Genomic DNA, 27,973 nt, shown 5'->3' with positions numbered 1-27,973 from the left:
CAACAAAGATACCGTGAGGAGGGAGAACGGTGGCCGGCGAGGGACAAAATACATAAAATCCCATTCTGTGATTATAAAGTGTTGGAGGAGGGGTAGTAACGTGCAGGAGCTCCGTGCTCTGTCACAACATGTACGTATTTGATACTTAGGGTATGTTCACACGGCAGCGTCCGTAACGGCTGAAATTACGGCGCTGTTTCCAGGAGAAAACAGCCCCGTCATTTCAGCCGTAACGGCATGTGCAGGCGCTTGAACGCCACGTCCCTTACGGACGTAACTGGAGCTGGTTTTATATGGAGTCCATGGAAAACGGCTCCATTTACATCTGAAGAAGTGACAGGTCACTTCTTTGACGCGGGCGTCTATTTACGCGCCGTCTTTTGACAGCGACGCGTAAATATACACCTCGTGTGAACAGACAAACGTCAGCCCATTGCTTTCAATGGGCAGATGTTTGCCAACGCTATCGAGGCGCATTTTCGGACGTAATTCCAGGCGTAAACCGCCCGAACTACGTCCGTAAATAAGCCGTGTGAACATACCCTTAGTGTATGTTCACACGCAGTGTTTTCAGACGTAATTCTGGCTTTTTACGCCTCGAATTACGCCTGAAAAAACGGCTCCATTACACCTTGCAATGGGATTTACGGTGTTCTGTTCAGACGAGGTGTAATTTTACGCGTCGCTGTCAAAATACAGCTTGTAAAAAGACGCCCGCGATAAAAAAGTGCAGGTCACTTCTTGGGATGTTTTTGGAGCGGTTTTTCATTCACTCCATTGAAAGACAGCTCCAATAACGTCCGTAAAAGACGCCGCGAAAAAGGTGAGTTGCTACAAAAACTTCTGAAAATCAGGAGCTGTTTTCGCCTTAAAACAGCGCCGTATTTTCAGACGTTTTTTTTGGTTAAGCGTGAGAACATAACCTAACAGGCGGAAAAAGACGCCCCGTATGAACTAAATGCTGTTTTTTCCAATTGATTTCAATGGGCAGAGGTTTGTAGGCGTTCAGCTTGCGTTTTTTTCAGGCGTTTTTCAAGGCGTAAACGCCACGAAATACGCCTGAAACCACTGCGTGTGAACATACCCTCAAAACTCAGCGAAATACGCTTTCTCTGCCTCCCACTGATGTCAATGGGAGGTCAGAGGCGCAAAGCCCGAAGATAGGGCATGTCCCTTCTTTCTCCCGCGAGACGGTTTTACTGCTCGCGGGAAAAAAAAGACACCTCCACCTCCCATTGAAATCAATGGGAGGCATTTTCGGGCCATTTTTGAGGAGTTTTGCAGCGCAGTTTCCGCGTCAAAAAACTCAATGTGAACCCAGCCAAGTCGGTCAGGCAGAGATGTAAAGATTCCCACCAATATGGCGACCGCTACCTAGGCAATATTGTTTCACGTTACGTCTCACTATTTGTATTGCACAATAATAGAAAATTCCTTAATAGTTTATATATTATTTTTTTGTCCACCTGTAACGTATCATCTCTCCAGTCTAACAGGGGGGACAAATGTGTGATGGGCAGGAGTCTGACCGCTGGGACCGGCGCCCCCCCCCCCCCCCCCCCCGGCTACAGATGCTGCGCCTTTATATAGTTTGGGGGATTATCAAAACGAATGCACGGGAACAGATGAGCAGTAACCCATAGCAACCAATCAGGCAGATTCATTCATTTTACAAAGGTCAGTGCAAAATGAGCTGAAATCTGATTGGTTGCTGATGGCAACTGCTCCATTTTTTTTTCTCCCCTGCAGCAGTTTTGATGTATTTTAATTCGTGTTTTTTTTATCTCCGCTTCCTGTCAGTGAATGGAAACCTTGTTTGCACCTAGTTTACCTGTCCGCACCCCCTATATGATGTCCATCTGTCCGAATAGGCACTTGTCTGTGAGCATTAACCCCTTGAAGTCTTTCTACTTGTCACCTAGCGATGCCGATTCACTGGACATGAGCGATTCTTTGCTTTTATTTGTTTCAGTAGAATATCAGGGCCTCCCTATTGACGGCACGCTCTGCTGTGTTACGACGCGTGGAGGAGTTAGATCATGAAGTTATGGATCTCTAGGGTCTCCGTTAGAGGAGGCGGCGGCGAGCACTCTTACCATATGTCACATACATCGTCAGAACCTACAAACTTCTTACTAGAGAAAAAAGATTGGAGAACCTCCAGCTCACCTTAAGGCAAAAAATGTGTTTGATGCCTATTGCGCCAGGATCCTCGTGTCGGCACACGTCGGTAGAGACACAGCAAACGATGGGTATGATCCAGCGCAGGGAAAAAAATCAATCGAAATTCCAGATAAGTTAAAATGGAAGCTGGTTCCGATTTTATTGGTATGGAATAAAAAACGCAGGGAGAGCTGACTCCCACAGAGGAAAGGTGGATAAATGGAGAGAAGATAGATGTGTGAAGCCTACGCGTTTCAGACGATCTCCTCGTCCTTAATCATGGCTGAAAAATAAAGGAATAATTTTTCAGCCATGATTAAGGACGAGGAGATCGTCTGAAACGCGTCGGCTTCACACATCTATCTTCTCTCCATTTATCCACCTTTCCTCTGCGGGAGTCAGCTCTCCCTGCGTTTTTTTTATTCCATACCAATAAAATCGGAACCAGCTTCCATTTTAACTTATCCGGAATTTCGATTGATTTTTTTCCCTGCGCTGGATCATACCCATCGTTTGCTGAAACTTCTTACTACTCGATGCGCCCAAAGACATCAAACACCTTTATCTCCCCAAACCTAGAACATGCGACGCTCCCACGAGGCGTCCACCCCCACTCAGACTACGGACCACACATGGACGCCATCCACGTGCACTCCGTGTTTTGCGGCTTTATAAAAGGCCATGGATGTGTGTTTGAGGGTATGTGCACACACACTAATTACGTCCGTAATTGACGGACGTATTTCGGCCGCAAGTACCGGACCGAACACAGTGCAGGGAGCCGGGATCCTAGCATCATAGTGATGTACGATGCTAGGAGTCCCTGCCTCTGCAGGACAACTGTCCCGTACTATAATCATGTTTTCAGTACAGGACAGCAGTTCCACGGAGAGGCAGGGACTCAGAGCGTCGTACATAACTATGATGCTAGGAGCCCGGCTCCCTGCACTGTGTTCGGTCCGGGACTTGCGGCCGAAATACGTCCGTCAATTACGGACGTAATTAGTGTGTGTGCACATACCCTGAGGCTTAAGAAAAATTCAGAAATGTCTAAAACCAACAACCGAATATTCAGAGATTATATAATATTTACCTAGCTGGACCAGTCAACGATTGTAATAAAATCTACGACCCTGCCGTCCACGCTATAACACAATATCTGGCACAGAGTCGCTGACAATTAAACCTCAACAAGCCCCTATAATCCCCCTCCTGACATGTTAGGCCCCATGCACAGGAACGTAAAAACGCCCATAACAACAGCACATTTTATGGGCCCATGGACTTCTATTGGCCACGGGTACCTCCCCGTATGCTTACGGGAAGGTGCCCAGGCCATCTATGGGGCTCCCGTAATTACGGCTGGCTGTGCGCGTGTACACGTAATTATGGGAGCGTTGCTAGGCGATGTCAATAAATAGTCACTGTCCAGGGTGCTGAAAGAGTTAAGCGATCGGCAGTAACTGTTTCTGCACCCGGGACAGTGACTACCGATCCCAATATAAATAAAGCTGTAAAAAAAATAATTCATACTTACCCAGAACTCCCTGCTTCTTCCTCCAGTCCTGCCTCCTGGGATGACGTTACACCCCATGTGACCGCTGCAGCCAATCACAGGCTGCAGCAGTCACATGGGGTGTAACGTTATCCAGGGATGTCGGGCTGGATGTCGAGAGGGACGTGTCACCAAGACAACGGCCGGGTAAGTATGAATTCTTTACTTTTTCTGCGGAAAGGGCTGCCGATTAGTGTAGTGCTATTTTGCGGAGAAAACGTTCCCGTACAGGTGGAATACTAGTGCAATACGTGTCGAATATGTGTGATCAAGGAGCCGTATTTACAGGTGGACAAAAATACGGTCGTGTGCATGAGGCCTTAGAGACATTTGCACCATCAGCCTTGTTACCCCCTGAGGAGGCCGATGTCTCGGTGGAATACATCAGAGGGGGGGGGGGGGGGGGGGGGCGGCTTATACGGATTTGTCAAATTCAATTTATTTTTTTGTTTAAACTTGTTGCCTCAACTCCAGATCTGTGTAAACTTTAAACGTGAGATGTGTGAGGTGCAAGAAACCCACAGTGAACCACCAAGGGCCACGTCTACAGGGAGCCAGAGTTCTGAGGGCACGACCGTGTGGGAGATGGGAAGTCTGGATTGTGAGCTCATGGACGATGGGAGTGATAGTGCCTGAGTAAAGTTTAGCTTGTGGGACAGTGTTTTACAGTTTGTTTTTTCCCCTTTCACAGACGGGACCCTCTCCAGCGTTTGACAAGGAATATTCAGACGTGACATGAAAATAGAGCGTGAGCTCTCCGTCACAGAACACGCTCTACAGCAGCGGTCTCCAAACTGCGGCAAGACTACTACACCCTGCATGCTCAGGACATGCAGGGAGTTGTAGTTTTGCAGCAGCCGGAGAGGACATCACAATGGCACCGGACACAACGCAGCTGCCACTACACACCGGACACTTCCATCTCCTTACAATTCTGCCATAAGACACAACACTGGTAATAACGAAGTCTGTTTATTGCTCAATATTAAAATAAAACTGGTGTCGGCCAGTGATCTGTCTGGATAGAAACAATTTAAACAAGAACTTTAAAAAAACCTGTACATTTCAGACCAAGCGCAGGAGCGGCAGTGACCCCCAAAGACACCCGGGACCCATCCTGCGCCCTCCACTGGTCACATGAGGAACTGCAGAACTTGAACACAGGGAGAGCCCCATAAAAGCGCCACATCTGGCGAGCGCTGAATACACGTAATCATGTCAAACAGGCGATGAGGGCAGTGCATTGTGGGGGATCTGCAGTCAGCACAGCTCAATCCACGTACACACATTCATCCTTTATTAGAAACAGACAAAAACATTAAAATAAGACGCACAGGCCATTTATAATGAGGGGGATATTACAGGGGGATCCGAACGGCGACCACCAAGAACATTCATTTATTAGGTTTCATCTTTTTACAGATCTGCTTGCTGGCCTGTTCCTCCGTCTGCATCGCCTCACGCAGCGACGACACGCTCTCTGAGGACGACAAAACGCAGGATTGTTAACATTCGGTGCAGTTCAACGTGCGTGAAGAATATCCAAGTATAAATTACAGGCACAGCAGGTAGGGCCCTGCAGACCACTCGATACTCAAGGATTTAAGCATTTCAGTTTCAGGCTCTGTTCACACGTAAACTCAAAAACATCTGGACACACGGAGCTGTATACAAGGGAAACGGCTCCTGATTCAGTTTTTTGTTTTTAGCAACTATTGTTTTTCATAGCACTTGTTACGGCTGTTCTATAGAGTCAATGAAAATCGGCTCCAAACACCATCTCAAGAAATGACACGCACCTTTTTCGTGGCTGTTTTTTTACGCGGCCGTTTTTCCCATTGAAATAAACAGGCAGATGTTTGGAGGCGTTCTGCTTCTAAATTTTTCGGCCAGAAAAAGGGGCCGAAAATAAGCCGTGTGCACATACACCAAGGCTGGGTTCACACCAGCATGTTCGGTACGTAATGGACGGAACGTATTTCAGCCGCAAGTCCCGGACCGAACACAGTGCAGGGAGCCGGGCTCCTAGCATCATAGTTATGTACGACGCTAGGAGTCCCTGCCTCTCCGTGGAACTGCTGTCCCGTACTGAAAACATGATTACAGTACGGAACAGTTGTCCTGCAGCGGGGCAGGGACTACTAGCGTCGTACATAACTATGATGCTAGGAGCCCGGCTCCCTGCACTGTGTTCGGTCCGGGACTTGCGGCCGAAATACGTTCCGTCCTTTACGTACCGAACATGCTCGTGTGACCCCAGCCTAAGTCTCGAGAGTCACAGGTGTCATTGATGTGTCACTTTAAATGACTGAAAAATAGCAACGGCCAAGTTGCCTTCTCTATTCACATCCAGAGCAGCTTTTAAAATTCTTGGAAATGGCAACAGCTCCAGCCCTATCCCAACAGCTCAGCTCCAACTGTAATCACTACCCAAGCTCCCGCAGCGCACTGCTCACCCAGCAAGATTGTGACTGCTGCTTTGGGTGTGAAGGACCGCAGGTCACACAGAAGAAAATAAGATATTTTAGAAAGTTACAGTACTTCACTTTACATAGAATTTACAGGTGAAGGGTTTTCTTTTTAGTTACCAATTACATACGTGGGGGAAGGGTCATCACCTGTTGAAGTCCAGGAGGAGCAAAGCTTTAATAAACGTGACGATGTCATAAAAAGAAAACTCATCACTTTATAGTATAAACCCGGCTTCTTGTGCTCTATGCCTGCAGTGTAAAGAATGACGGTTCTCGTTGTGCTTCTCATGACATCTGCTAGAGTTGTGTTTCTCATACAGGATTAGTAAGTATACAGACAGTCTAATACACACACTACATTACACTACACTATTTGCATGTATAGCTCTAGATATGACCCTGGTGAATGAGAACCTCCTTTCTTTACACTGCAGGCTGGATTATGGGCCAGATTAACAAAATATCTACATTCCAAAAGAACTTAATTTTAGGCCCAAATAGCTAGACGCCCGTTCCCGAGTGTCCTCCTCCATAGAGACGTCTGAACGTTATTACAATTATCCCTGTGAAGACATCTATAACGTCACATTCATAGCGGGGGCTTTAGTCTGTTCTCCAGCATAGCCCCCTCCGGCCGATCACTTACCACTGAAAGCAATGAGAACCTTGGAGCTTTCCTGGAGGAGATGCTCTGCTCGTGTCACGAAACTCTCCATGTCGTAATCCGGCTGCTCCGTCATCTGCAACAGGTTGGACCATTCCGGGCCTTTCTACAATGAGAAGCCGCCAAATATTAACAGGAGGTGACGCTGCTCAGTAACAGACAACGCTGTGCCACGCTGCCCGGAGGAGACGCCATAATAGAGGGCAGGAGCCGGGCGTGAACCAGACCGCAGCCGATAAAAAGGTCAGGAGTACAAAGACTTCAAGTGTAACTAAGCGTTTGACAAACTTCTATCATGACATGCCAGAAGTTTTGATTGGTGGGGGTCCGAGCACTGAAACCCCCACCAATCACTAAAACAAAGCGCCAGAACGCTCAGCCGCTTTGTTTCTTTGTTTGGCGCTGTATCGGAGTACAGGCTCATAGACTTTCTATTGTGCCCGTACTCTGTTTTAGTCCTTTTCCGGAAATGAATGTACCGGAGTACGGTCTCAATAGAAAGTCTGAGCCCGTACTCCGATACAGCGCCAAACAGAGACAAAACAGCTGAGCGTTCTGGCGCTTTGTTTTAGTGATTGGTGGGGGTGTCCGTGCTCGGACCTGTCTGACAAGTTTGTCGAACATTTAGTTACCCTTTAAAGACGCAGCAGACATTTAAAATTCCCTGTGGGGAGTCGCACGTATCGGATATTATCAGACGTCTCCCACATGGATGGAGATTTCTAGAACATATCGCCTGCAGCGGCCGTACCTGCACAACATCTCTCAGCTCCTCCACCGTCTTCTCTTCCAGCTCCCCAATACGACTCATCGCTGCCTGGAAACTGTTCATGTGGGAGGAAAGTTCTTCATCCTTCAGTGACAGCTAAAAAAAACAAAACAGTGAGATCAACAGAACCCAGAGGACCTCATCTGCTTTCATGGTGCAGCGATCCATCCGCACTGAGCAGATCTGTCATAAAATAAAAGCGGGGTGACACCATGTAATGGAAGGCAAATTGTTGCCACCCAACTTTCCGAGAATTTACAAAGGATTTTATTTTCATTGTAATGGTCGGTGTCCGGCGTCACTCACATTATCCTGGCACTCCGACTCTCCCAGACTTGACTGAGACTCGTCTTCGTTCTCCATTTCCATCTGCTGATTATCGGCTGGTTCTGTACTGTGAGGACTCAGCTCCTTCACTCTGGATGAAGAAGCTCTTATTAGTGTCAGTACGTTGGTGTAGCCACCATAGAGGGAGGCAGACAACACTACCGCTATGGGGCCCAGCACTAAACTGCCTCAGTCAAAAATACATATTTACCTGCAGCCACCACTAGGAGGAGCTCCGAGCATAAGGATTTATACAGCTTCCATGGAGTTCGATAAAAACAGCAAGGTGGCTGCAGGTAGCAGATTATTATCACGTAACTCTATGGGAGCTGTATATATCTGTATGTCAGGTAGCAGATCATCATCATCATGTATCTCTATGGGAGCGGTGTATATTTCTGTGTAGTGAGCTCCCCTAGTGGTGGCTGCAGGTAGCAGATTATGATCATGTACCTCTATGGGAGCAGTGTATATTTGTGTGTAGTGAGCTCCCCTAGTGGTGGCTGCAGGTAGCAGATTATTATCACGTAACTCTATGGGAGCTGTATATATCTGTATGTCAGGTAGCAGATCATCATCATGTATCTCTATGGGAGCGGTGTATATTTCTGTGTAGTGAGCTCCCCTAGTGGTGGCTGCAGGTAGCAGATTATGATCATGTATCTATGGGAGCAGTGTATATCTGTATGTAGTGAGCTCCCCTAGTGGTGGCTGCAGGTAGCAGATTATGATCATGTATCTATGGGAGCAGTGTATATCTGTATGTAGTGAGCTCCCCTAGTGGTGGCTGCAGGTAGCAGATTATGATCATGTATCTCTATGGGAGCGGTGTATATTTCTGTGTAGTGAGCTCCCCTAGTGGTGGCTGCAGGCAGCAGATTGTAATCATGTAACTATGTGAGCTGTATATATCTGTATGTAGGGAGCTCCCCCTAGTGGTGGCTGCAGGGGAGTTGGAAAAGAGTAGTTGCACAATTTTTAAACAAACAGAGACCCTCACTTTGTCCAGCATTAGTTGCCATCATTCCTATGATTTCTTGGTACGCCCCTGGATTAATACAGAAATATAAAAAGGCAACAGGCCGAGTTACACTCCAGGCTCCTACCTGTCTGCGTATCGTAGTGTGTTCAGCGTGTACTCGCAGGAGTTAAACCCAGGGGAGAGCATCGCAATCTGGAAACAAATTAAATAAAAATATTCATGTACGATATCATGTACGGTGCAGGAACACATGGTCATGTGACCTCAAAAAAAAAAATCCAACCCTGTATTGTGGGTATAGGGTACAGTAGTGGTCAGTTCAGTCAATAGAAGCCCTGAACATAGTGATCATACTGAGCGCTGTGCCCCCGAATAGTGAAGCCGCTGCGCCTGCATTTAGATAGTTGGGAGGCATTATTAGAAACGCTGCAGGGATTCTCTGTGCCGCGGGGGCATGGAGAGGGGGCCAGGATGCTGACGTCTCGTCACACAGATCACTCATAAGTTATGGACGGTTACCATTAGATCACATTATCAGTGATCTGTATGTGGGGTCAGCAGGGAACACCAATCGTGTCTTTCCTGGTAACCTGAACCTCAGTGTAAAGAGAATATATCAAATAAAACAATGCCCCATGTGCTCTGACCATCCAGGCCCAAAAGACCAGTCATGAAAGGGTCAAACGACCGGAAACCTCCTCTAAATACAGTGAGAAACCTCTTGATCGTGACGAGCGGCGGTTCTTACCATGCAGGTCCTAGAATTCTCCCCAATAAAGGAATCTCGCAGGATCTGGGTGAGTTTGCTCTCTCTGAACGGGGTGTGAGCTTTATTCTGTCCCAGAGCTCGGATACATTCCTGCAGCACAAGAAACGAGTCACAGAACAAGTCAACAGCTAAACGGTAAAAACCTGAGCGCAACGTTTCCAGATCAGCGGCCAATGCTCATATGTGACGAGCGGCTCCAAGGTCAACGCTCGGGTCCCACGTGAGGCAGGTAACCGGATGGCTTCCCTGCTCCGCTTGTATAGGGAGATTTTCAATAACTGGGGAAATATTTATGCAATTCCTTCATATAGGTGTCCGTTCATCTACGGTGACCCAACATGGTTCTGGCTCTGTACTGGTTGGGTCCACAATTTTATGTGAGCAAAACTAAAGTCAATATGAAGGATAATGGCCGATTTTCCTGTCAATCGAAACCCATCAAACTACTCATACATTCATCTTTCTCAGAGACCAAGTCTGTTCTGCTCACACAGCGGATAGGCTTGTTGCAATGTATCAGTGTAGGTAAGAGCAATGAGCCTGGATTCCAGTAGAGATTATCTAAGCACGGATACATTGTTACAAGCCCATCAGCTGTGTGAGCAGGACAATGTCAGAATGAGTTCAGCTCAGGATCATAAAGTTTCTAGTCAATGATTGCAAGCAGAGATCTGGAAGAGGGTTAGAAATTGAAACCTCAAGCATATTAAAGTTGAGGTTTCATCAGCTTATCCCCTTGGTCGTTGTTACTTTATGCCTGGATTTCAAATGGCTCTAGAGAAAAAAAAATAAAAAATAAAACGGACAGCACAGACGAGCGCATTCTCTCCCCGTGAACCATTGCTATAAGTTGGGAGCTGAAGTCGATCCCCTTTCAAAAACCTATTAGGAAATGTAAAGATATTCAGGGTTTTGAACGTAGTATTGCGACCTTAGAAGACAAAGTTCCTCGGTATGAGGTCAAAGCTGCAGGACTCCCGTTATACGCCTCGAATTACGCCTGAAAAAACGCCTACAAACACCTGCCCGTTGCTTTCAATGGGAATTACGATGTTCTGTTCCCACGAGCCTTAATTTTACGCGTCGCTGTCAAAATACGGCACGTAAAAAGGAGTGCAGGACACTTCGTGACTTCTTGGGACGTTTTTCATTGATTCCTCTGAAAAACAGCTCCAAAAATGGCCGTAAAAAATGCGAGTTGTTAAAGAAATATCTGAAAATCAGGAGGTGTTTTCGCCCGAGCTCCGTATTTTCAGACGTTTTTGCTCACTGCGTGTGAACAGAGCCTTACGTGTTTTCGGCTCCTCCTGCCGTCACCCAGGTTTAATTTTTTATGGGCGATTGTGACGCTTTAAAGTTTTTATTTTTCCCCTTGTGATGATGTTTTTTTAGTCTTCCTTCCTCTCCCCTCCCCCCGACTCGGATACGATGAGGCACGGAGTTCCCCTTCATGACTGTGCCACACTTTAGTTGTAGTTCTATTTTCTCCATTGAGTATACGGAAAGTTAATAAAATACCGTTTAAAAAAAACAAAACACACGACTTGAAGTTTCACTATACAAGGATTAAAGAGTCACCAACACGAGACCCTGGCCCTTTATATTGCGGCTTCTTACAGGAGAAACAAAGTATATTAGAGAGTTGCCAACATTTCTCATTCTACCTTTGCCGTGTTACCTTTAAGGCCAGGAGGCTGCGGTTGATCTCGGCTCCCTCCATGCGGGTGATGCGGTCGGCGCTGGCGGTATCGGCTCCTCGCTCATTTCCAGCCAGATCCACCAAGGAGAACTTGCCATGGAGCTTTCCCTTCCTCCGCAGGATGATCTGTAAGCAGGCGTGGGAACGGGAAGAGCTGCTGTTCGCAAAGGTCTGACCCGAGGTTCTGTGAAGAAGCAGAACACCCGAGAGGATCCGTCACAAGGAATCGTTAAATCAGCCTCTGAGGTGTCGGGAATTGTATATTAAACTATTCTCCAATATCAGGGAAGGTCTAATAAAGCTGCCAGGACCATCACAATACATACAGCACTTACAGCAGCCTGTACTATGCGAAGGGGATGCCTCTGTGCCAGGTTCTGAAAGAGGACAGAGTACAGGCTGCCATAAATGACGCCTATAATCCGCAAACTGGAGCCGTGTCTCAGCGTCTCTACCCAACGTTGCGGCTATAAATCCTTCTTATACGAGGTAGTCACTTACAAGACGGAGTTGTAGTTGCGGCAGGATTCGGACCCCCACATGGCTCTTACCTGCAGGCGCTGCCAATTTCTATCATTTTAAAGACGTCTTCTTCACAGGTGACCTCGTTCTCCACCAGACCCACCACCTGCACCTGCTGCTTAGCATCTTCCAGGACCCGGAGCTTCGCTTTCTTATTCAGAAGATCAAACACCTAATAAAATAATGCAATGTCCCGTCATCTCCTGAGGGAAGGATCAAAACTAACAGACTGAACAGCAAACAGGGATTTATGAGATCCAGCAGCTCCCACCTTTCCATTGTAGATCTCAAAGAACGTCGCGAAGACCTGCAGATCTAGATCCTTATATCGCGGCTGGGAGAGGAGGAGGAAGACGTCTCGTGCTGTGGAAATATACAGAGAACTACAATACCCAGCATGCACCAGCCACCACTGTAGCCAGAGTTTGGCCTACCGACAACGATCACAGAATTTGCAAAAGTCAAAGCGCCTTCCGGTGTCTTGTCGGGAGTCGGACAAGACTATTATTAAATCTATCACTTACATGCAAACGCGTAGATGCCTTTAGTGACATTCTGACTTTTCCCCAAGAAGTCGCCTCCCATCGTCTACAGAAAGAGGTGGAGAGTCAAGTCTTCAACGGTTCAAATAAAACTTCTAATGAACGTTAAATCTTCCTTCTCTGCTGAGATCGGATCACCTGACGTTCCAGGACTGGAGCCTGAGGCTGCACTACTGAGACCCCGATGACTACATGTCCCCCTCTGATTAACAGTCTTCAAGTTAGAGCGGCAGAAGATGCGCCAGTCAGTATGTATATATTTACTACCCATTTATGAAGGCGCAAAGTCTCAAATACATAATACATTTGGTACATGCCACAAGGTTGTCAGTTTCCGCCACAATTCTTGCTTATTTTGTTTATAGAAACCCCCCCCCCCCTCCCCCGTCAAATACCATCTACATCAATATCTACACGCTGCCTGGATAGAGGTACCGGCGTGTGGTGCGGGGTAGAAACGGGGCAGGATTTTCTTTGGGTGGAGTCGCTGCTGTGGCTACTTACATGCGTTTTACCGCTCCCAGTTTGGCCATAAGCGAAACACGTGGCTTTTGCGCCTTCAAACACGGACTGGACCAGAGGTCTGGCTGAAAACCTGGAGGTCACACAGAGCTACACGTGACTTCTCATGTCATTCACGTAAGGCGCCGCACATCCTCACCGCACCGTCTTACCTGTAAACTATGTCATTAGACGCGCTCTCATCAAAGGAGTAATCGAAGCGGAACGCCTGGTTCTCCAGGTACTTGGTCAGATCCACCTTCAGTTTGGGCTCGTGAACGAGGACGACACTTTTACTCGGAATGGAAATAATGTCAATCTCCTTCTTACCCAGTTCTGAGAGGGAACAAGAGAACTGTTTATTCTGGAGCCAAAAAGATATAACGTGTACACATAGAAGCCGAACCTCACGTACCTTGTTTGTTTAGAGGACGCTTTCGGATGCAAACACAGATACGATGTTCTTCACCCTGAAAAGTAGAGCCACGATCAGTAACCACATTGTATTACCAGCACTGATCCTGAGTTGATTCCTGTATTATACTCCAGAGCTGCACTCACTATTCTGCTGGTGGAGTCACTGTGTACATACATTACTTATCCTGTACTGATCCTGAGTTACATCCTGTATTATACTTCAGAGCTGAACTCACTATTCTGCTGGTGGAGTCACTGTGTACATACATTACATTACTTATCCTGCACTGATCCTGAGTTACATCCTGTATTATACTCCAGAGCTGCACTCACTATTCTGCTGGTGGAGTCACTGTGTACATACATTACATTACTTATCCTGTACTGATCCTGAGTTACATCCTGTATTATACTCCAGAGCTGCACTCACTATTCTGCTGGTGGAGTCACTGTGTACATACATTACATTACTTATCCTGTACTGATCCTGAGTTACATCCTGTATTATACTCCAGAGCTGCACTCACTATTCTGCTGGTGGAGTCACTGTGTACATACATTACATTACTTATCCTGTACTGATCCTGAGTTACATCCTGTATTATACTCCAGAGCTGCACTCACTATTCTGCTGGTGGAGTCACTGTGTACATACATTACATTACTTATCCTGCACTGATCCTGAGTTACATCCTGTATTATACTCCAGAGCTGCACTCACTATTCTGCTGGTGGAGTCCCTGTGTACATACATTACATTACTTATCCTGTACTGATCCTGAGTTACATCCTGTATTATACTCCAGAGCTGCACTCACTATTCTGCTGGTTATTAGAAAAAGTTAGCAAGTTTGTGGACAGACATCCCGCTTAATTTAAATCACCAGAGCAAATTCCTCATTGCCGACACTGAATCAGCAGGGAGTCCGGGGGGGGGATTTAGGCTCTAACACCACATCAGTGGAATAAAAAAAGGATTTACCCAAGGTCTTCTGTAGATAAATATCCATCCATCTATCCTAAAACAGCGATTAAGATGGCGAACATAGGCTTTGAAATGCCACTGACCCTCACAGTCCGGAGCATATAATAGTACTGGAGTGATATAAGAGGAGCGGCTGATATCAGTCACATATGATGTAATGTCTGGAGGATATAATAGTGCTGGAGTGATATAAGAGGAGCGGCTGATATCAGACACATATGATGTAATGTCTGGAGGATATAATAGTGCTGGAGTGATATAAGAGGAGCGGCTGATATCAGTCACATATGATGTAATGTCTGGAGGATATAATAGTGCTGGAGTGTTATAAGAGGAGCGGCTGATATCAGTCACATAATGTAATGTCTCTGGAGGATATAATAGTACTGGAGTGATATAAGAGGAGCGGCTGATATCAGTCACATATGATGTAATGTCTCTGGAGGATATAATAGTACTGGAGTGATATAAGAGGAGCGGCTGATATCAGTCACACATATGATGTAATGTCTCTGGAGGATATAATAGTGCTGGAGTGATATAAGAGGAGCGGCTGATATCAGTCACACATATGATGTAATGTCTCTGGAGGATATAATAGTACTGGAGTGTTATAAGAGGAGCGGCTGATATCAGTCACACATATGATGTAATGTCTCTGGATGATATAATAGTACTGGAGTGTTATAAGAGGAGCGGCTGATATCAGTCACATATGATGTAATGTCTCTGGAGGATATAATAGTACTGGAGTGTTATAAGAGGAGCGGCTGATATCAGTCACACATATGATGTAATGTCTCTGGAGGATATAATAGTGCTGGAGTGATATAAGAGGAGCGGCTGATATCAGTCACACATATGATGTAATGTCTCTGGAGGATATAATAGTACTGGAGTGTTATAAGAGGAGCGGCTGATATCAGTCACACATATGATGTAATGTCTCTGGAGGATATAATAGTGCTGGAGTGATATAAGAGGAGCGGCTGATATCAGTCACATATGATGTAATGTCTCTGGAGGATATAATAGTGCTGGAGTGATATAAGAGGAGCGGCTGATATCAGTCACACATATGATGTAATGTCTCTGGAGGATATAATAGTGCTGGAGTGATATAAGAGGAGCGGCTGATATCAGTCACACATATGATGTAAATGTCTTTGGAGTGATACTGGGGGAGGGGAAGTTCCTGCACGGTCACTCTTCACATTAAAGAGGCTGTCACCACATTATAAGTGCCCTGTCTCCTACATAATGTGATCGGCGCTATAATGTAGGTGACAGTAATGCTTTTTATTTAAAAAAAACAAACGGTTTTCACCACTTTATTAGCGATTTTCGATTTATGCTAATGAGTTGCTTTGTGAATAGACATCCCATGGAAGGTCTATTCACTGTATAAACACTTCAGTATCATTAATGTCTTAGTATAAGACAGCACATAAGGATCTAGCAGGATCACTATGTGCTGAGGTAATGAATGGAGAGGAGTGCAGGACGCTGATTGGTCAGCGTCATACACTCCTCTGTACAACGCCCACTTGGTCTAAAGTATAAACACGCCCACTTGGGGATTAAGCAACTCATTAGCATAAATCTAAAATCGCTAATAAAGTGGTGAAAAAAGATAGTTTTACTAAATATAAAGCATTACTGTCGCCTACATTACAGCGCCGATTACATCATGTAGGAGACAGGGCACAAATGTGGTGACAGCCTCTTTAAATGACCCTAGAATCCACCTCCTCAACCTGAAATGGCTGATAACAGAGGACACTAGATAGTCTGATTTGCTTTTGCTGTGCAGTATCCTCTTACCAGGTCGGTCATGCTGAGTCTCTGACAATCTAGAGTTGCTCTGAATTCTTTGATCATTTTCCCGAATTCCCAGTTTGGTACGCTGGTGTCATAATCCTGCACACGAGAAAGTCAAAATAAACACCGCAGATATAGCCTGTGTATACGTCATGTTACCGCAGCGCTGCCGCTTAGACCAGGCGGCGGTGAGAACCTACAGGCCATAAACCTCCTCCCCCGAACATCTCAACCATGCGATCACCACAGTTGGATTTTTCCTGTTCCATTCCTTGTTTCACCCGGAGATAAGCGGCGCCGGTAGAGTCTGGTGTGTGGGACGCTTCTACATGTCAGTTCTAATTGACAGTTGCAGCGAATACACAGGATGAGCAGCGCCCCTGCCCCGTTATCCGGCCCTCATACCTGCACTCGCTTGGTCCTCAGTTGTGTATTTTGGGCACGCTTTTCCTCCCGTTTACTTTTCATTTTTTCCATTTCCTTCACTATATTTGATTTTCTTCGGGCTGCAAAGAAAAAATAAAAATAAGACGCAGCCCAACTTCTCTGCAGATTCTCACCCCTCCCCCTATTGAAGTCTGGGCCGTCACCTTGACCGTTCTTCGTATTAGAGGTGGAGTCGTCAGCGCTCTCAGTCACTCGCGGTAGAAGCCGGTGCTCGCCGATGCTGCTCAGTTTAGTAGATCTCGTTCTTACACCTGCGGAGAGGAACCGAGGATTCAGAATTTATCAAATAAAAAAAATCCTTCATTTCCAGGAGAGCGGCGACAAACCCAGAGCCAAGCGGTCCCCACGTGCGGTCGGGGGCTTTACTAGTTGCCAGATAAATGGAAAAGATAAACCTGGCTGTTGTTTTATCAGTTTTTGAGAAAGCTGGAGGGGGGGGGGTGTCATCTCGTCTTTACCCAACTCTCTGACTCCTGAATAATCTGCCTGATCGTGTTACAGACCTGGGCACGGGTCACTGATTATAGTCACTGTTCAGACGGGGCCGTCACCCGACTTTCCCACAACCAGATGTGACTTTTATACGGCACCGATGTCCTGACAACTTCTCATCTGCGCTCACCAGGATTGGGGATCGGCTGCACGGCGATCTGGGACATCTCCACCTCCATCTCGTTGTCGGCCGGTAGAGTCTCAGGAATGGCGGTCATCCTGGTGGATCGTCCTCGCAGAGCTGAAACATGGTGGACGATTAGCATTTGATGTGCGTGGCCTTCAGAAACGCGAAACAGCCCCGACACCAGCAGCAAACTGAGCAGATCACGGCGGAGAAGAGAAGCGCTGACCGTGTCCGGAGCCTCATGCACTAGAAAAGGGTTAACAAAGCTCCAACCTGCGCCGCAGACGCTAATAATGCGTGAAGTGATTTTTTTTGATAATAGCAGGAGGGAGGTGAAGTCATTGAACTAATCCTGGGTGACAGCGAGTTTTATACTCCAGTCACATCCGGAGCTGCAGTCACAATGCATCAGCTGTGTCCTAAAGAGACCTTTAAAAGCTGAACTCTAAGCACTGGAGAATAAGGCCTCATTCACACGACAGGGTCCGAGTGTCGGCCGGGAAAATCGGCCGTTTTTCCCGGCCGGTTTGCATCCGATTTGCATCCGTTCCGATTCCGTTCCAGGCCGAGTTGCCGTTTTTACCGGCCGATTTGCATCCGTTTTTTTCCCTGTCCGTTTTAAAATCGGATGTATTTCATTTAAATTTGTTGCCACACACAGCCCTTGGTAGGTAATGCCACCCACCAGCCCCCTGTAGGCGATGCCACCCACCAGCCCCCTGTAGGCGATGCCACCCACCAGCCCCCTGTAGGCGATGCCACCCACCAGCCCCCTGTAGGCGATGCCACCCACCAGCCCCCTGTAGGCGATGCCACCCACCAGCCCCCTGTACGCGATGCCACCCACCAGCCCCCTGTAGGCGATGCCACCCACCAGCCCCCTGTAGGCGATGCCACCCACCAGCCCCCTGTAGGCGATGCCACCCACCAGCCCCCTGTAGGCGATGCCACCCACCAGCCCCCTGTAGGCGATGCCACCCACCAGCCCCCTGTAGGTTGCACCCATCCCCCCCCCCCTTCCAGGAGAAGTCACTGACTTCAATGTCCATATATGGACAGTGTAGTCACTGACTTTTCCTGAAGAGGAATTCCCTGCCACAGGTCGGGAATTCCGCTTCAGAAGTGAGTGACATCACTGTGTCCATATATGGACAGTGTAGTCACTCACTTCTCCTGTAGCGGAATCCCCGGCCATAGTCGGGGATTCCGCTGCAGAAGTACGTGACTTTGCTGTGTCCATATATGGACAGTGTAGTCACGCACTTCTCCTGTAGCGGCATCCCCGGCCATAGAGTCGGGGATTCCGCTGCAGAAGTGCGTGACTTCGCTGTGTCCATATCTGGACAGTGTAGTCACTCACTTCTCCTGTAGCGGAATCCCCAATCCCCGGCCGGGGATTGGGGATTCCGACTCCTACAGCGAGCAATAAAAGACCCTCCTCCTCCTCCTCACATGCACTCTGCGCTGTGAGGAGGAGGAGAGAGAGTGCGCGAGCGACGGTAGACCCGGCCATCACTCGGGACACATTCCGGTGATGGCCGGGTATTACCCGGCCGAAAATAGAGCATGTCCTATTTTTTGACGGCCGGTTTTCCCGGCCGTCAAAAAAAAATCGGTCGTGTGAATAGCCCCATTAGGGGGTCTATTATTCCTAATGCAGCCGGGAAACCCTGTCGTGTGAATCCCGCCTAAAAGGGGAAATTTGGAAGAAAAAAAATATATAAAATAAATTATAACCAAATGACAAACCGGAAAAGGGCAGTCGTGAATGCAGTTTTGGATGTGATTGGAGTAGAATACTGAGGGCTCACGCACACAGCGGTACTAGTACGCCGCCGCATGGGCTCTGCACACTGGATTGGCGCGTGCATGAACCCCAAGTCCGGATCAGTACAAGACCCACAAGTAGATTCTGTGTAAATTACAGGTGAAAGGTGAATAAAAAGTTGGGAAAAGTTGCCAGAGTTACGAGCATTTTTCCCAGAGTCCATTGTGATTTGTGACGGGTGAACCATCCAGAACCTCCCCCTACAGCTCCACAGATGTAAAGAAGTCACCACCAACGTAGCGTAATAACCGGCACCAGTTTGGACGCAGATTACATGAACGTTCCCTTATTGATGCCATTTTACAGGCGACAAATAGTTCAAGAAATCGTGGAGGAGGCACGAGGCACAGGGCGCCTCAGTTGTTGCTGGTCTCCAGAGACACAGCAGGCAGCACATGACCAGCGCGGTTCTGATCCACATGACCGGGATGGCAGTTAGAAAATCTGTAGAGGAAAGTTCTGGATAAGCGGTGATAGTTTAGGGATAAGCGGCGGCAGTGACCCCATTACCTGTCTGTGCTCCACTCTCTGCCACAACAGAATTCTGTACAGACACTTCAGGGATAAAGAGAAGTCTGATCAGTGTCAGGCGTTAAATATTCAGCCCTAACCTGCGCGTCTTCTGTCAGGGTAACGTGATCACAGGGGCCTGGCAGCTGCTGCGGATACAGGAGGGATGGTGGGGGATGGGCTGACGGTCTGCGTGCTGCACACATCGGCGCAGTTTAATAACCCAGGAATATTTTATGCGTCAGCTGTCTGGTTAAAAACCCCATTCAGTCTTTTATTGGTACTATCCCAGGAACTGAAAGCTGGGTCACTTACCCCAGACCCATAAACGGCAACCAAGCGCAGTCACCCACTTATCTATGCCATGACCCGGCACTGCTGCGATCTGACCACTTCGGTGCCCAGTATTATAGAAAAGCTGGATGAGAAACTCTAGGAGCCAAACTTCCACCCAGCTTTCCCAGAGACCCCAACAACTAATCTGCCCAGTTATGCAGCAGTGTTGGATCAGCGCTCAGAGGCTCATGACTAGGCTGGAAGAGCTGGGTGACAAACCACGCGGGAGCTGTAATGACAGTCATCCAGCTTTCCCAGAAACAGGTTCCTATGTTCTAGGGGGCATCGACCTTCTATATGGGTGGGCAGGTGCACGTTTGGTGCGATGATTCCAGCTCAGGTTTCCGGGGGACGCACCCAGAGTCCGACACTTCCGGATATTACTTGTCAGCCATAAAGCAGGAGGATCCTGGAAATAGCCTGCCACACAGTGGGCCCCGGGGCCCGCACGCCCGGCTCCTATTTGGGAACACTAAATCCTATTTATAACTGGTCCTGACCGGCCCCACGCCACGCTGGGAGATGGGACACCCGAGACGAGAGGCAGAATGAAGCCGAAACACTACAACCCCCAACAACTGGACGGAGCGGCCGCTGCTCTCCACATGAGGGAGGGGGGGGGGGGGGTCACAAACTTATGTCATCCCAGCAGCCGCTGCTCCCACATGTGAGACGTCGCACTCAGGACCAGACTCTTCAATAATCGCCTTGGAGGAGACGCTGCCATCAGGAGAACCGAACCAGACTTCATATATGTGACGCCCCCCGGGGAGACTATAGGGAGGCCCGGCACACGAACGTGCTTGTGCGGCCGCAATTCCCCCGAAAATCCACGGGAGAATTGCGGTCCCATTCATTTCTATGGGACCACGCAAAAGAACGGGCAAGTCCTATTACGACCGTGTTCAGGCTCATAGAAAATAATGGATGTGGCCATGTGCGGGCGACTCGCGGGTGACGCCGGAGCCGGCCGACTCAAAAATCACGGTCGTGTGCATGAGGCCTATAGAACGCCCGGCAGCGGAAATTATAGGACGCCCGGCAGCGGAAATTATTAAAATGTATTTAATTTTTTCTCTCTGCGGAGATCCTAATCACTAGAAGTTACAGGCCCAAAGACTGAGGCTGCACTACTGAGAGGGATGACATATCTCTAGTTCCGGTCAGGTGCAGCGTGGTCATGGAGACGATGTGTGGATCCAAAGCAGAGCCCTCATGAACCTTCCACATAACGGCCATTAGTCCAGGCAGGATGTAGACATTGTTGTATTTGGATCCACACGATATTCTTGATAACGCTGCACCTGACAGGAATATGTCGTCACTCAGTAGTGCAGCCTCAGGCTTTGGGCCTGTAACTTTCTAGTGATCAAACCTCCATAGAGAAGGAAGAGATTAAAAAAGAGCTCTTTAAATGTCCCCCGGTCGGTGTCTGATCTGTCGTGTCCGGCTTTAAAGTGGTTCTGCCAGATATTGTTCCAGAAACAGCGCCACTCCTGTCCATGGTTGTGCCTGGTATTGCAACTCAGCTCAATGCTGGCCAACAGATTAATCTGACAGTCTTTATTGTCCTCTGCTTTGTTTATGAATAGATTCACAGCCCCTGCATCGCTGGCAGGTTTTATACGCATCCTTGTGACAGGTGTGGCGAGTCTGACGTGCGCCGTATTATGGGGATCTGGGCACGGAGCAGGGATTCCCAGCAACCAGATCTAACTCCATGTGGTATAGGGGGCTGGGTGGACAGGCAGACAAGCTCTGCAACTTCCTTACAGACAGTGTCTCAAGTCCTCATCATTTCCCCCCCACCCCCAAGATCTCTGCTTGCTGTTGGTGAACGTGAAAAAAACAAAACAAAAAAAAACACGAGACTGAAAATCCGACATGAGCAAACACTTCTCACAGCTGGAAGTTTCTCACAATTTATCAGTGTAGTCGACCCTGTGAGCTAAACCGGGAGTCCAGACCGCAGAGCGCTAAACGGGACCCTCCTACCAGAGCAGCAGCCGACATCTAGAGAATAGAAGCCCGGCTAATAATGGCAGCAGCGGGCACAGCGCTTACCTTCCTTGGGCGCAGGAATCCTGGAGAGCGTTTTTCTTTTCTGATTCTATTGGAAGGGAAAAGAAAAATGAGACGATACTAAATGGAGGGCGACACCAGGATCGGGGAGCAAAAAAAGAACAGCCAACTTGGGTCTGTTCCTCAGGTAACACCGCAGGGCAATAGAGCAGGTTTATCAGGGCTCTTACACCCGTTTTCCAGCATATTTATTATGCGCCTGGAAAATGAAAGTAGGCGGGGCTTCCGTGTCGCAGCGATTTCAGCTCATTTATTCTGCATCTTGTTGATGAATCTGATGCACGGCCTGAGATACGAGCGCACCAGTATTAATATGTTCTTTCTGCTGGAAACTGCACCACACTGGACGGTCCTAAGATGTGGATAACGACCAAGTCTCCGGGGACCCATTTACTGAACCGGCACGCAATATATTAGGGAAATTGCTTAAATAGCAGTAACGATACTAGTGACATGCAGCAGCCTATAGACCGTATACTACTACTCCAATCATGTTCCCAGACCCCTGTGATGCCCCGGAGATCACCCACAGTTTACAGGAGCGGCTGCATAAATAACACGAGATTAGGGGATTGCCGTATCTGCTTTTCCTCTATATATAGTGAAGTGTCAGTATAAACATTACGGACGTTTCCTGCCGGACAGAACCGGGTGAGAACGCTGCAATAGGGACATCAGCAGCACGGTTACCTGGGAGGCCATGATTCCCTGCGGGGGCATGTTCTCCTTCACACTGGGAGGGTCGTAAGAAGCTTCCAGTAACTCGGGGTTCATGGTTGCCACATCGATGAACGAAACCTGCAAAGATGGGATTCAAATATTTCCATCATCCACAGGAAAGAGAATGAGCAGCGAGTGGATCCCCCAAACCAGAGAAATGTGGGGGTCACAGGACCAGGTTATTCACCCCAGATCACAGCCCTGCTCCCACCAGTGTCCGCACAGCTCAGCAGCCTCAGGACTCACAGATCGAGGCAGCTAATCTTAGTAAATCTCTAATAACATCATTGCAGCAGGCCAAGGGGGGGGGGGCAGGTGTCCGGTTACCCCCAGTTATTTCAGGAAGCATCGCTCAGATGCCCCTACAATTACACAGGGCATGGAAACTGCCACTGAATGGCTTCCGGCACAGGTGGTTTACTTAAAGCGACATCACCGACAGCTGAAGATCATAACAGACGGACATTACCGGAATAATCCCAGCTGCCCCTGTAAGTATCAATAGAACAGCACCCCTAGTGGGCCTGCGAGGAAGTGAAAGGAGTTGTCCAGGAGTAGAAAAACATGGCTGCTCCTCCAGAAAGAGCACCAGCCCTGTCTATGGGTTATTTCTGGTATCGTAGCTCCGTTCCATAAGAGTGAATGGCCGTGCTTCAATACCACACAACCTGTGGACAGGTGAGGCGCTGGGTTTGGAAAGAAGCAGACATTTTTCTAAAACTGGACAACACCAAATACACACAATGCAGACTTTTTCGTCACAGAGTTCAAAGCAAATCCACAACGAAATGCGAATTTGTCACATGAGGATTTGGACGAGGATTTTACCCTACGCACCGTATGGGGTGAATTTCGCAGCAGAACTGAGATTGGATAACATTAGCTGCGTGGATTTAAAGGCGATGGAATCCTTTGAACACGAGATACGGCTTCTACGTATCCAGAATATTTAGAAGCTGCATTTTGCGCTAAAAACCTGTATCCGTCGGTCAGCACAACTGACGGCTTCGGTAACAGCGGGACCTCCATGTTTCTGACAGTTCATAACTTAGATGTGATAGAGAACAGGTGGATCCACGCAGGTCCCGAAGCAGTCACTACCGCCGACCTCACTGATTCAAGGGTTTAGCCCAAATATACAGATTCTAAATATTTGGGATACATTTAAAAAAAAAAAAAAAAAAAAATTACTTTTTTTTTTTTATCAAAAGTCGCATTCAACACGATTTTAATTTTAAAAAAAAGTAAATAAAAAAAAAAAAAGTGTTCAAAGGTTTACATGGCCTTTAAATACCAATCAAGACGCCCAAAAGTGTAAGGACCCATTCACATGAATCAACGCACAGCACATGGACCCATTGATTTCAATGGGGCTATAAACACGTGAGTTTTTCACGCAGCGCGTCCGTTGCGTGAAACTCGCTGCATGTCCTATATTGGTAACTTTTCATGCGCCCATTGATGTCAACGGGTGTGTGAAAACCACAGAACGCACAAGGAGGCTCATCCATGTGCAGTCCGTGTTTTACGCATCAAGTACGTCATTTTATTTTATAAAAAAAAAAGCCTGAGTGTGAAAAACACACCACTCACATAGCACACGGATGCAAAACGCAACGCACACGGACAGATTTACACTTTTTTCTACGTGCGTAGATCTGTCACGCTTGTGTGAATGCCGCCCAAGACGGGTCAGACTAAGATCTTTGATAACATTCCACATCAGATCTGAACAGACATTTTACACAGAAGTAATGAGAATAACGCATCTCGTCCTCCTACTATCCTGTCCTAACATAGCGGGGTCTGGACAGTCACGGTGAGGGGGTCCTATTGCTGCCACTGGGTAGAGACTGTTGCCAGTTCATCACGTCCCACCTCCTGCCGGATCTAATAGGCGCTTTGATGCTGAGAACTCCTGTTTTCTTTTTTAAGCTTCTGCTAATTTTGTCTTAATGGCCAACTGGCCGGTTATTTTCTTTTTTCCATGTGGGCGTGTTATAGAAAACTGTATGACCAATCAGCATCCTACACGTCTCTTCAGTCCAGCCCAGCGTGATCTCAGCTGGAATCGCGAGATCACGCCGTGACGTCACTAGGGGGTTTTCTATACTTGCTGCTGGTGAGGAGGATAATCGTCCGGGCACGGCTGGAGGCGATGTATGGTCCGTCTTCCGCTGCTCTGGTGAAGGACCTGCGGCAGTTACATCACTCGCGATTGTAGCGGTGATCACGATGGGCTGGACTGAAGAGACGTGTAGGACGCTGATTGGTCATACAGTTTTCTATACAATGCCCACGTGGTAAAAAGAAATACCCGCCCAATTGGCCATGAAGACAAAATTAGAAGAAGTCTAAAAAACAGAACTTTGGAAATATTTTTGTTTCTCCAACTAGAAGTTACCCTGCCCTCTCAGCGGAACAGGCTCCCCAGGGCCACGATGTGTGACGGAGACGGCTGGCCGTGCTGAGTGACCACTATTTCAGCGCTCTCCATGATGACCAGCAGGACACGGGATCACTACGACCGCCTGCGAGCAGAACACGCACCTCCTTCGCTTTACCCGTGTCGGCTTCTTTCCATTCCACGTGCACAGACGACCGGTCCTGGTTAATCGATGTGATACTCGCGCTATGAACCACCCCTGAAATACAGAAGAGACATCATGTGACCCGACCAGAGACCACGTCAATGAAATACAGAACCAGGAATCCAAGACCACAGCAAATCCTAAACGGACGTTACCGGCAGTAACAAAACTGAGAATCCAAACGTGCGCAAATTATCTGGAAGAAATTAAATGTCCCGGCTACAATCTAACAATACACTGAACACTCCCGCAGATCAGACGCCATAGACCATTACATTTGATCCTCTATAAGGAGCAGAAGTGGCCCCGTAGTGAAGACGAGCGGGGGCCACTGGTGGGAGATCACTGATCAGGACCACGCGTTCAGAGAGCTTCCCTTTCATTGGGCCCAGGCCTCATGAGCAGCTCAAGGTCTCAGATAGTGGATTTTAGAAAGTGCGGGTCACAGCTCACTGCATGTATTCATCATGATTGGGGGTCATTTAGGTCCCTTTTCAGTGACCCTTAGGCTTCGATCACATCTGCGCCAGGGCTCCCTTCTGAGCAAAGCCCTGACTGACGAATAGAAACCATAGGTTACGGATCCGGTGCAAATGCTTTCCATTTGTCTGAGTTGTCCGAGGGTTCCGTCGTTTTGACGGCATGAATAGCGCAGTCGACTACAGTATTGATTTAGTCAAAACGACAGAACCCGTACACAACGGAGACAAACGGAAAATATCGCCACCGGATCCGTCACCACTGAAATCAATGGTGATGCAGATGGAAACTTACGGTTTCCATTTATTTGTCAGGGCTCCGCTCAGACGGAAAGCCAGAACGGCGCCCTGACGCAGATGTGAATGAAGCCTAAGGCAGTTGTGGGCCGAAATGGGTTCCTCACCCAATTCAATGGCTTCACCTTCCGGTCCTACAATAGAAACCAGAGATGGGAAATCCTCGCAAAGCGCCGGTGACAAGTGGCTGGTACCAGGCCTGGAGTATAGAGGAAAACCAGGGGAAGTCTCATTATGGAGAAGGATCGTGATGGAGCGATCAGGGGCAAGAATAGGAACAAACCCCCGGGGGATATTAAGAAATAAAAAAAAAAAGAGGCTGAGAGGAGGGGGGTTTTGTGGCTTATTTTTACAGAACTTTCAAGCTACGTCGCTGGTTCTCTGCCCTACTGCCCTGGCAGTCTCACTTGATCTAATCCTGAAGGAAGTGATTACACAGGAGTGACCCTCTCCACCACCGTATCCAGCATGCTCAGGGTTAACATCGATGGCGTCCCCTAGATTTGTAGGAAGTTTCAGAAGGTTATAATGGAGGACTACAGGACAGGTGACCCGGTGGGCCCCGCCAGTCACGTGATTCTGTGGGGACAGGACAACACATAGTAACCGGAGCTACACGGACGGTGGCAACACCTGCACACAGCGCCACCTATCGGTATATAAAACGATGGAACGCAACGCCATTTGATTGACAAAGTAAGCAGCCAACCAGAACGTAGAAGCAAAGCAGCCTGTCATTGTAGACCCAATGAACGCACAGAACGGCCAGAGTTGTGGGCGGGGACCAGTTTAAACTTTCTACACCGATTATTAGAGCAGCGAGGGATACCACAACCGGGCAGTACTCACCGTTACTCCGCATGATTTTAATGTTCAGTCCGTACACCAATCTGCTCACCACCAGCTGCTCCATGACGAAATACCGACCGCGCACAGCCAACAGCGAGGGAGAAAAAGAACGGGTGAGATGGGGAGAGAGCTCCGTGTAACAGCGTGCACCGCGATTTCTGATCTGTTCCAGCCTCACCCGGTATTAGCAGCCACTTCTCTCCCAGCACCGTCACCCCGGGGTAACCCGCCGCCACTTTTTAAACAAGGCACGCCTCCTTCACTTACGTCATGACGTCACGTAAAACTACAGCGCCCGAGAGGCTTTACGACAAAGCGCGCGCCCGCAGTAGGTGATGAGCAGAAAGACCAGTACGTTGTCTTCTGTAAAGCAGCCATGTTTGGGAGGATCTCAAGTTACTGTCATAGAAAATTGGTCTTTAGAAAAATGGCTTCTTATATGGCTCAGCCATGGAAATATAAGTAGTAACAGTTAGAGCTCTTGTGTTCAAAGGCAACATTTTAAATAATATGTTTTGCGGTATTTCTTATTCATTTTTATGTAACATCCTCAGTGACCCCATAATACAGACAATAATGACCCCATTGTGCCAACCATAGTGCCCATAAGTGCCAGCCTGGGCCTTCACATGGTTTAGAGTGTTTCTTACTGTTTAAAAGCCGAGTACCCCCTATGTAAATAAATTATATTAAAGTACCCCCAAGACTAGTGCCGCACAGTGCAAGTACCCCCTAGAAACATGGCATGCACCCCCTCGGGCACACATACCACAAGTTGAGAATCTGACGCCAGTCCTAGTTCCCACACAGTTGCCCCTACAAAGTGCCAGCCACATGGTCCCCATAACATACACAGCGCCAGAACCCCCTTAACAGGGCTGAAGCAGGGTTTTATTAACTTCTTCCTTGCTGTCTGATGTGTGAAGTTCAGATGATGGAGGGAATAGGTGCTGGACCTCCTGAACGTGCGCACACGGAGCGTCTGCATTGCGGCTGAGCTTGGGTCGGTACTTGCTCCGTACTTGAAC

At 47.9% G+C, this 27,973-nt stretch overlaps 1 protein-coding gene and 1 long non-coding RNA gene across 4 annotated transcripts; one reads left to right on the top strand and one right to left on the bottom strand.

Moving 5' to 3' along the window:
* Positions 1-17: 17 nt before the first annotated feature.
* LOC142657528 (uncharacterized) lies at positions 18-5,684 on the top strand. Its single transcript, XR_012849938.1, has 3 exons — positions 18-130; positions 4,193-4,319; positions 4,410-5,684. It is a non-coding gene; the product is annotated as an uncharacterized LOC142657528 (long non-coding RNA).
* LOC142657525 (kinesin-like protein KIF2C) lies at positions 4,675-27,233 on the bottom strand. 3 transcript variants are annotated; one of them, XM_075832570.1, is made up of 22 exons: positions 26,946-27,233; positions 25,280-25,374; positions 22,700-22,807; positions 21,992-22,037; positions 19,592-19,636; positions 17,257-17,367; positions 16,778-16,885; positions 16,593-16,693; positions 16,191-16,286; positions 13,380-13,434; positions 13,138-13,300; positions 12,968-13,058; positions 12,446-12,509; positions 12,193-12,284; positions 11,951-12,093; positions 11,379-11,583; positions 9,680-9,790; positions 9,056-9,123; positions 7,929-8,040; positions 7,605-7,718; positions 6,836-6,959; positions 4,675-5,198 (listed from the first exon to the last, which is right to left on the bottom strand). In XM_075832570.1, the coding sequence occupies exons 1-22, from the start codon at positions 27,007-27,009 to the stop codon at positions 5,113-5,115; spliced, it is 2,202 nt and encodes a 733-aa protein (XP_075688685.1). In that variant the 5' UTR covers positions 27,010-27,233; the 3' UTR covers positions 4,675-5,112. The 3 variants fall into 3 exon arrangements, with proteins under 3 accessions (XP_075688685.1, XP_075688686.1, XP_075688687.1); XM_075832571.1 differs by lacking the exon at positions 19,592-19,636; XM_075832572.1 differs by lacking the exons at positions 17,257-17,367; positions 19,592-19,636.
* Between the last annotated feature and the right edge of the window lie 740 nt (positions 27,234-27,973).

The sequence above is a fragment of the Rhinoderma darwinii genome, chromosome 7, assembly GCF_050947455.1.
Source record: "Rhinoderma darwinii isolate aRhiDar2 chromosome 7, aRhiDar2.hap1, whole genome shotgun sequence".
Classification (NCBI taxonomy): Eukaryota; Metazoa; Chordata; class Amphibia; order Anura; family Rhinodermatidae; genus Rhinoderma; species Rhinoderma darwinii.
The sequence above is the reverse complement of the archived record's forward strand: the minus strand, read 5'-3'. Positions and strand labels throughout refer to the sequence as shown.